Source organism: Puma concolor, chromosome D3 (assembly GCF_028749965.1).
Source record: "Puma concolor isolate L17-30 chromosome D3, mPumCon1.1.hap2, whole genome shotgun sequence".
NCBI lineage: Eukaryota > Metazoa > Chordata > Mammalia > Carnivora > Felidae > Puma > Puma concolor.
In genome coordinates, this window is record NC_141678.1 from 28,201,996 (window position 1) to 28,211,868 (window position 9,873).

The window sequence follows — 9,873 nt, forward strand, 5'->3', positions numbered from 1 at the left end:
GCAGATGCTTCCCCAGTGCCTGCTCAGGCTACACTCTGTCCATGTGCTCCGTCTGTCCACTCCAGCCTTCCATCATCCCCATCACTGTGTGATCCAGAAGTGCATAGCTACTTCATACTGGCTTCCCCGCCAGATCACTAAGCACTAATGTTACCAATATCTTTCCACGTACCAGCCACTGGGTTTTTTTTTGTTTTGTTTTGTTTTGTTTTGTTTTGCTTATAGATCCTAGACTTGGAGCTGAAGAAGCCAGCAACCTGGAAACCCCAACAGGCACAGAGAAAAAAAATCCTCAACAAAAGCCAAAGGATCCTGAAGAGCAGCCTTGAAAGACAAAAAACTTTTAGACAATAATTGGTCTAATCCAGCCACCACGACCAAAAACTGTGGCCCCACCCCTATCCACTTGGCAAAGACGAAGTAGAAGCCTAGACTCCCACCCTGGTGAATACCTCCCACCTGTAACACTTCCACCTTTCACTTGTAACATCTCCCAACATGCTCACTGGGGTGGTATCAGAGGAGGCCAAGTAGTGAGCCTAGACCTTTCTTGCCCAGTGGTAACAAGGAGCCACTCCTCTTGGTGGTTAATGGAGGTTAAGTGGAGAATCTTTACTTCTATCTCCACCTGGCTATAAAGAGACACGCTGCCCACCTGCTCCTTTGCCAGAATGATGTCAGAGAAAGCAGGTAACACAGAAGGCTTAATTAAGATCCAGAGTCTCAAAACATAATATAAAAATGTCCAGGTTTCATTTGAAAAGCACTCATCACACCAAGAGCCAGGAAAATCTCAAATTGAACACCAAAACAGGAAATCCATAAATGTTAATGCAAAGATGACAAAGATGTGAGAATTATCTGACAAAAATTTTTAAAGCAGCCATCACAAAAATGCTTCAATGAGTAATTAAAAACACAGTTGAAACAAAAGAAAAAAATAGGAAGCTTTAGTAAATAAGTAGAAAAATGAAGAAAAACCAAAATGAAATTTAAAACTGAAAATTACAATAACTGAAATAGAAACTCAGTAGAGGGGCTCAAGAGCAAAACGGAGGAACAGAGGAAAGAACCAGCAGATAGGATGATAGAAAATATCCAGTCTGATTAATAGAGGGGTAAATGGACTGGAAAAACAAACAAACAAACAAACAGTAACATGTGAACCTACAACAAAAGACCTAACTTTCCTGTCATTGGTGCCCTGGAAGGAGAGGAAAAAAAAAGGGTGAAAACACCCTGGAATAAATAATGCCTGAAAACAAAGAAATATAGCTCAAAATCTGGCAAGAGATATAAACCTACAGATTCAAGAAGCTGACTGAATCCCAATAGGTTAAACCCAAAGAAATCCACACCAAGACACATCGTAATTAAACTTCTGAATATTAGAGCCCCCATTTTTTTTTTAAATCTCAAAAAAAGCAAGAGAAAAATGACATCTTATGTATAGGATAAAACAGTATGAATGCCAGCAGATTTCTCACTAGAAACCACAGGGGCCAGAAGTAGCATAACATTTTCAAGCACTGACCAAAAACAGCTGTTAACCCCAAATCCCATACCCTGTGAAAATATCTTTCAGGAATGAAGGGAAAAGTCAAGAAATTCTCAGGAAAAGGAATACTAAGAGAATTTACTGCCAGCAGAGTGCCTCTAAAAAAAGTTAAAGGACTTTCTGTAAATAGAAAATGACAAAAGAAAAAACCTTGGAACATCAGGATGGAAGGAAGAACGGGTAAATACAATAGGCTTTCCTTATCCTCTTGAGTTTTAGAATAGAATCATGTTTGATTGTTGAAGCAAAATTTATACCATTGTATGAGGTGGATCTAAATGTACACAGAGAATATAAATAAGAAACTCAAATAAACAGAGAAGAGTAAGGGAAGTAAAGGAAGGTAACGTTTCCATATTTATAGCCTGTTGTCTCTAAATCTCTTTGAGTGTACACTCTTATTAATAAAAATATTTCTGGGGTGCCTGGGTGGCTCAGTCGGTTGAGCGCCGACTTCGGCTCAGGTCACGATCTCGCGGTCCGTGAGTTCGAGCCCCGCATCGGGCCCCTGTGCTGACAGCTCAGAGCCCGGAGCCTGTTTCAGATTCTGTGTCTCCCTCTCGCTGACCCTACCTCGTTCATGCTCTGTCTCAAAAATAAATAAATAAACGTTAAAAAAAAAAAAAATTAAAAAAAAAATATCTCTGAGAATATATCTTGAATCCACGTATATTTACAAATCATGAAGATTTAATTACCGTTGAGGTAGTCTCAGAGGGCTAACTTACCAAAATCAAATATGTAGCCCTAAACTTGGATTACTGAAAACACAAGGATAGAGGAGCAAGTAAAAGTATTCCACAAACAAGTGATAAATACTAGACAACTGGATTGGCCTCCAATGTCATTCAAAACAAAACAGAAAAAAAAAAAAAAAGAAAAAAACAAAAAGAGTGGGGTCCCGGTCTAGGTGAAAAGACAATTAAGAGGGGTGTCTGGCTGGCTCAGTCAGAGAAGCGTGTGACTCTTGATCTCAGGGTCATAAGTTCCAGTCCCATGTTGGGTGTAGATATCACTTTATTAAAAAAAAAAAAAAAAAAAAACAAACAGAAATAGCTAAACGCAAATGTGCCAGCCCTGGTTGGATGACACTTCAGAAACAAAAGCAGCTGCAAAATCTATTCTGGGGAACAAGTGAAATTTGAATATGGGTTGAATATTAGAGGACACCGTTAATTGCTTACATACAATAATGGTATTGCATTTATAGAGGAGAATGATCTTAGAAGATGCGTTTTTTTGTTTTTGTTTTTTAACATTTATTTATTTTTGAGAGACAGAGCATGAGCAGGGGAGGGGCAGGGAGAGAGAGGGAGACACAGAATCCGAAGCAGGCTCCAGGCTGTCAGCACAGAGCCAGATGCGGGGCTCGAACTAACAAACCGCGAGTTCATGACCTGAGCAGAAGTCAGACGCTTAACCGACTGAGCCACCCAGGTGCCCTGAAGATGCGTTTTAAAGTCTATTTATTTAGGGGCATCTGGGTGGCTCAGTCAGTTAAACATCCAACTCTTGATTTCAGCTAAGGTCATGATCTCACAGTTTGTGGGATCGAGCCCCTCATTGGGTTCTTTGCTGACAGTGTGCAGCCTGCTTTGGATTCTCTTTCTCCCTCTTTTTCTGCCCCTCCCCTGCTCGCATACATGCATGCTCGCACTCTCTCTCTCTCTCAAAATAAATAAATAAACACTTTAAAAAGTAGATAAAGCTTATTTATTTTGAGAGAGAGAATGCATGTGCCTGGGGGCGGTGGGGGACAGAGAGAGAAGTAGAGAGACAGAATTCCAAGCAGACTCCACACTGTCAGCACAGAGCCCAATGAGGGCTTGAACCAACAACCTGCAAGATCATGACTTGAGCTGAAATCAAAAGTCAGATGTTTAAATGACCAAGCAACTTAGGTCCCCCTGCAACTTATTCTCAAATGATTAAGCAAAAGAAAAAATATACATATATATACATATATATATATAAAAGAAGGCAAATGTGGCAAAATGTGACAAATGTGCAAAATTGCTGAATCTATATGAAAGGTATATGGGCATTCATTATACCATCCTTTCAACTGTTGTATACATCAAAAATTTTTTTAAAATAAAAAATCGGTGGGAAATTATGCATGTTCATGTGAATATCATAGAAAGCATTCACAAACTCAGATTCTAAATAGATACATTAAACATGTCAATGGAGGCTCTGACATGTTCTGACATCTCATCAAGACCAACGACATTCTCTTTACTGACAAACCCTCCCGTCAGTTCTAGCCTGCCTGTTCTTCCCTCAGAGCCCTCGTGTCTGGGGACACTGCACTGGATGTACCTTCTAGGGATATTCTTGGTTCTTTCCTTCCTCATTCAGGTCAAGTGTCCATAGCCACCTTCATAAAAGCAGCCCATTCCCTGTCCAGCCCCTTACCTTGCTTTATTTTTCCTGATATGACACAGCTCTCCACCTGAAACCATCCTTGACCTGTGCTCATTCCTGATGCCTCCCCCACTGGAAAAGAAGCTTTGTGAAGACAGGAATTTGTTCTCTCCCAGAGACACCAGGGCCTTACTGACACCTGGCACAGAGTAGGTGCTGAAATATATTAGTCAGGATGGAGAATTCTAAGACTCTTATCTGCAGAACGTGAATGTTTCCAAAGAAAATCCCCCAGATACTGATATTTGGAGCCTGATGAAAAGCAGTTCGTTAATAGTTAAAAGAATGCTACAACAAAAAGGAACTTTAGATAACAAAAAAAGAGCTGTTAGAAATCAAAGATTAGAAGATAAAGACCAGATGTTGGCCAGAGAGTGGAACAGATAAAGAGCTAGACAAGATGAAAGAGAATCTAAGAATGTATCTGAGGTCTCTGATCAGACTACCCAAAACTCTAGAGAAAGGATGGCTCAAAGGCAGGGAAGGTAAGGAGAAAACACTCCCAGGACACACCACTCAGATGGACAGAGTGTACTGAATGTCCCCAAAATGGCTCAAAAGAGCTCTGCTAAAGCACCTTATTGGGAAATGTCAGGCCAAGGATGAAACATTCCAGAGGCAAATTTCAGCATGGACACCCAGGACTGGGAATCAGAGGGCATCAGCTTCTTCCACAACACTGAACACTAGAATAAAACATGGCCCTATTAGAGGAACAACCACCTCCCACCTTTAATTTTCCATGTAGCAGTAGCCACCAGTGTTGGGCAGGCCACTTCTGTTGGCCAGGCCCCAGATCGGGTAAGCATCTCAGACCCAAGACTCACGAGGCTCAAACAACTCTAATCTTTGCACACAAGATGCTTCCCCTGGAATCACCACTGGAGACTGAGCCTGGCTGAGGGCCATAGATCCATGTCGTTCCTTCATGATGACTGCAGAGAATCCGGAGGGGAGTGGGGAAGGGAGAGGATGTTTATGCTATTTATCGTTTCTCTGTATTGCTGCCTTTTTTTTTAATGTTTATTTACTTTGTGAGAGAGAGAGAGAGAGAGAGAGCATGAGGGAGCATATGAGCAGGGGAAGGGTAGAGAGAGGGAGAGAGAATCCCAAGCAGGCTCTGTACTGTCAGCGCAGAGCCCAACATGGGGCTTGAACCCACAAACTGCAACCCCACGACCTGAGCTGAAATCAAGAGTTGGATGTTTAACTGACTGAGCCACCCAGGTGCCACTTTCTGTATTGCTCAGCAAAGAGCTGAGCTATCCTAAGTTTCATTTCATCTGATGAAATTCTACTGTACAGACAAGGATGCCAAAGCTCAGAGAAGTTCGGTAGCCCGCCTGAAGCCATGCAGCCAGGGGATAGCAGAGTCCAGGGTCAATACCGGTGCCTGCTGAATCCCAGCCACCCCTGGACCCCGAAGGCTCCAGCCTGAGCTCTGACCTCTGGGAATGACGTTACTCAAGACTGTGGTAAGGCCAAAACCCACCTCTTCTAACCGTGTGCGCTTCACAGAAGGCTCTGACCCATTGTCACTTTCATTTCCTGAATGCTCTTCACCTTCTTCTTCATCCCTGAAGATATCATCATAGGCAGGAACTTCGAGATCATCATCTTGTTTAATGAGTAGTTTGATCTAAGATTAAAACAAAAAGCAATCAAGGCTCTCTTCTCTCATTGACAGAAAACTCTCCATTACATGTTTTCTCTTACAGAATCTTATTTCCCAACGAGCTGACTCATTAAGGTTTCTGTACAAAGAGCCACTTGAGAATTTCAGACTTCTCAAACATTTTCTTGCTTTCATTTTCTCTCAGAGGCATTGGAGTTGTACCACGCGATATGCAAAAATTCCAAAAATTAAAAAACTATCCAGTCATGTAAGTCTGGGGAAAAGACTCCCTCTCATGCCACACTCCAAGCAAACAAAATGAACACCCCACAACTTGGACTCTGAGAGAAGACAGGGAGGTGTGCGACCCCTAAGGGAGTAAAACTGCTGTCTCTAAAAGCAGTTCCAGGCTGACTTCACTTAGAGTGGTCCTTCACATGAGAACATCAGGGCCAACACTTTGATAACATGGGTGGGATCAACTCAGAGAATGGTTAGGTGGCTGTCCTGTGCCAGGCTCCATGTTTGCTGCTGGGGGTTCAAAGAGGAAGCACAGCATGGCCATGTTAGGCTAACAGTGGTCTCTTACACTATTGTCTTGTTGGTCCTCACACTACCCTTTGGATGGGCAGGGCAGGCCCTAGCCCCACTTGTAGGGCTAACGCCTCTAGATCCCCTAGTATTCAATGACACCAGGCTGGGCCTCAGCTCACAGGGCAGGCTCAGTGCAGGGTTCTGGTCCCTACACTTTCTAGGTTAAGTGAATTCCAAAATGCATTCTGAGCGCCTCCAAGACTTACTTAGGTGCTATGTTTCTCACCACAGATAAGCAAGACCAGATTCTTGCCCTCAGGCTGGTCTAACTCTTGTAGGAGAGGTGGATACGTGCCTTGCTTAGAACATCAGGTGCAATGTTGCCCATGGCATAAAAGGTACAGACAAAGGATAGAACTTGGGGAAGACATGGGCCCCAAAGGCCTAGTTACCTGGGTGTCATTATAGACATTCACGACATTAACTGGCCTGTGGGTGTCACACACAAAAAATACGGCATCTTCATCAGGCTGAAGGATATCCAATAGGTCTACATTAGCTCCACAGTTTATGAGAATAAAATAATGGAACTGAAAAAAAGAGAGAGACATTGGGAAGTAAGTGCCTTGAGTAGATCCTTTACCTTCAGCATATTAGGTCTCTGAGTCCTTCTGCTGAGACACATCAAGCCCCTGACACCAGTGAGGCCCTGATGGCAAGGGGCTTTACACAGCTGGCCTGTGTGAAGTGCTTTAATATACTACATATGCCATTTCATTTCCATGATGACACCTTGAGATAGGCCCCATGGGCAGCCCTGTGGCTGTCTCTGCTTCACCAAGGAGCACATGGAGGTTCAGCATGACTCAGTCTCATGCACAGGGTCAAGAAGTTGATGAGGAGCAGAACAAGACTTCAAATGCATAAATGGGCCTCTGCAGGGGTACCTGGGTGGCTCAGTCAGTTAAGCATTTGACTTCTATGTCTCTCTCTCTGCCCCTCCCCGACTCACGCTTTCTCTCTCTCTCAAAAATAGACATTAAAAAATAATATGGGGCGTCTAGGTGACTTCGGCTCAGGTCATGATCTCACTGTTGGTGAGTTTGAGCCCCGTGTCAGGCTCTGTGCTGACAGCTCAGAGCCTGGAGCCTACTTCGGATTCTGTGTCTCCCTCTCTCTGCCCTCCCCTGCTCATGCTCTGTCTCTCTGAAAAATAAATAAGCATTAAAAAAATTTTTTTAATAAGTAAATAAATGGGCCTTTGAAGATCTCAGTCACTCTACTGTGCTACCTCTCTGTACTGACAGTGTCGTACAGGTTTAAATTTGTAACAAGTCTCAGGCACCCCATGCTTAATAAGCATCTAAATATCATTTTAAGTCTTACTATATCCTACCTCTATAAAGAACCTTTTGCTTATAAATATCAGGTTGGTACAGGTAGCTCCTTCCGTGATGACAGGAGCTCCAGGCAAGGATTATCTCTGGACAGTCCTAAATGTTGCCACAGACTCCAGAGACCCTGTTCCCTACTCCAGTCCCATCCAGTGGGATCTAAAATGTCCCATCTCTCAGCATAACCCCATGCAGAGGTGGTAAGAGTCCTGGCCTCTACTGTTTAAATTGCAAAGGGAGAAGATATGTTCCTGGATTACCAGTTGGAACTGGGATACTTTCTCTTGGAAAGATAATGTAAAATAGCCACCTTATCTAACATAATGTTAACTAGGCCATATCAAAATCAAACTGCTAAACTCTCAGCACCTTACAATGAAATGTCTGCAACACAAATTCAAAGTTAGACGGTGTCCACATTCACTATCTTTTTTGGTTATCAATTCTGTCTCTACAACTTGAGAGTAAGTCACTCTGCATATATCTCATTTTTTCCTTCCATATTGCCTAATGTAGTTGATACTTAAACATACAAGCAACCTATTGAGGACCTAGAAAGCATGCTAGTGTTAAATTGCAACTGAATTAAAAAAAAAAAAAGACTAATGACTCTAAAATGCTTCTATCATACCTGTTCTTTATGCTCAAGAAATGCAGTTTCAAGTTCTTGCCACCCAGAAACCGGAACCAGCGTATACTGCACGTGATCACACTGGAACAGAGCCTGAGAGAGATCATTTCCAAAAGTTATCATATTTAGGACGTCTGCAATTTACTTTGAAATGCACTTAAAAAAAAATAAGGTTGAGAAACGAATGACCTGTGATAAGTTTAGTAAAATGTTAATGGAAGAAACTAGGTGATAGAAATATGAGTGTTGACTATATCATTCTGTGAACTTTAATGAATTTTTGAAAATCACCAAAGGAAAACATCGAGGGTGGGGGAGGCTTATTTTATTTCTAGGTCTTCGGAGAAGTAGTTCCTGACCCAACAGCCTGATCAAAGGTCATGTAAAAATTGCACCATATTCAAAACCGAACCAATGATCTTCCCTAATAGAGAAAAGAATCCTGTATTTCCTATATTGCTTATGACACCACTGTGCCCTCAGTTGTCACAGACTCCTCTGAAACCCCACATTTGAGAAGCCACTCCAGGTCTAACGGTCTCTCCAACGCAACCATTTTTCAGCCAGGTTATTGCAAAAATACTAACTGCCTTTTGCCGCATCCTTCTCTAACCCACCCAATACTCTTGCCAGAGAGGCGACCTCTAAAAGTCCCTCTCCCCAGATTTCAGTTGCTCCAGCACCCTACCCTAGCCTGCACTCTCTCCTGGCGGGTGGGGAGAAGAGCGGTTCCCTATGCGCTCCTCACCTCCTGCGCCGACTCCCAGCCGATCCTGCACTCCTAAACTCTTCCCGGGGCCCCGCCTGCTCCCTCACCCTTTGGCCCTGGCCCTTCCCTCCCAAAGTACGCAAGGCTCACCTGAAGAATCTTGCAAGCGCACAGAGCGTCCACGTCCGAGGCCACAAAGAGAAGGACCCTCTGTCAGGAAAAGAGAGGGCCAGTTGAACGCAGAGAACAGAACTCGGGCCCCTCGTGCCCTCCCAGAGCCGCTCCCCCGGATCCCCCCCCCCCCCCCCAAGGCCACGAGATGTAAGAAAAAGGGTCACCTGGTTTTGAACCACCTCGTAGAACTCCTTGCGGAAATCGGACACAAACATGGCCACGGCGGCCGGACACCCAGAGCTAGCGCTGAGGATCCAAGAGCTCCGGCGGCGGTCAAGACTCCCGCCAAACAGGGACTCTTCCGATTAGCCCAGAAGCCAACCAATACCTACTTAGTTCTCAGCTTTTCCCTCTTCCCGATTGGGCCATATTGGAGGCAGGCCTAGCGCTCCGCCAACCGGGCTGGAAATGTTAGGCCCGCTCCTAAAGGAGCGTCATCCACAAGCAAGACGCAAACAATGTTGCCCACTTCACTTCTGACTCCCTTTTACCCACAAATCCGACGTTTGGTGGACATCTTTAGTTTGGGAAGAGAAGCCTATTGCCTCCCACTGGGCCCTCCAGGAAAAGGAAATCACGCCATAAATTCAATTCACTTACACATTGAACGAAGTCGTCAGTTTACGATTTCGGTAAACTCTCGGCATAGTTCGAAGGCAAATGTGTAGCTTACTTCCGCCAGCTTCCTCGATGGCTGACGCAAAGGCTGGAAGGTCTACGTGCATTCTGGGTAGTGTAGTAGATAAGGAGAATGGGCCCCACTAAATTGGTCTAGAGGGGAGTACTATAAAAATGTAATTTTAAAAAATTACACAAATTACCCTAGAGTGA

At 43.8% G+C, this 9,873-nt stretch overlaps 1 protein-coding gene across 1 annotated transcript in view; it reads right to left on the reverse strand.

Annotated features, from left to right (window-relative positions):
• CDC45 (cell division cycle 45) overlaps positions 1-9,566 on the reverse strand; it is a 33,800-nt gene extending 24,234 nt beyond the window's left edge. Inside the window, exons 1-5 of the mRNA XM_086682264.1 lie at positions 9,207-9,566; positions 9,019-9,078; positions 8,160-8,252; positions 6,587-6,724; positions 5,478-5,624 (exon numbers count right to left, since the gene is read on the reverse strand). Coding sequence (XP_086538390.1) covers positions 5,478-5,624; positions 6,587-6,724; positions 8,160-8,252; positions 9,019-9,078; positions 9,207-9,257 — 489 coding nt within the window. The 5' untranslated portion in view covers positions 9,258-9,566. The remainder of the gene's footprint in view (positions 1-5,477; positions 5,625-6,586; positions 6,725-8,159; positions 8,253-9,018; positions 9,079-9,206) is intronic.
• Positions 9,567-9,873: the final 307 nt, after the last annotated feature.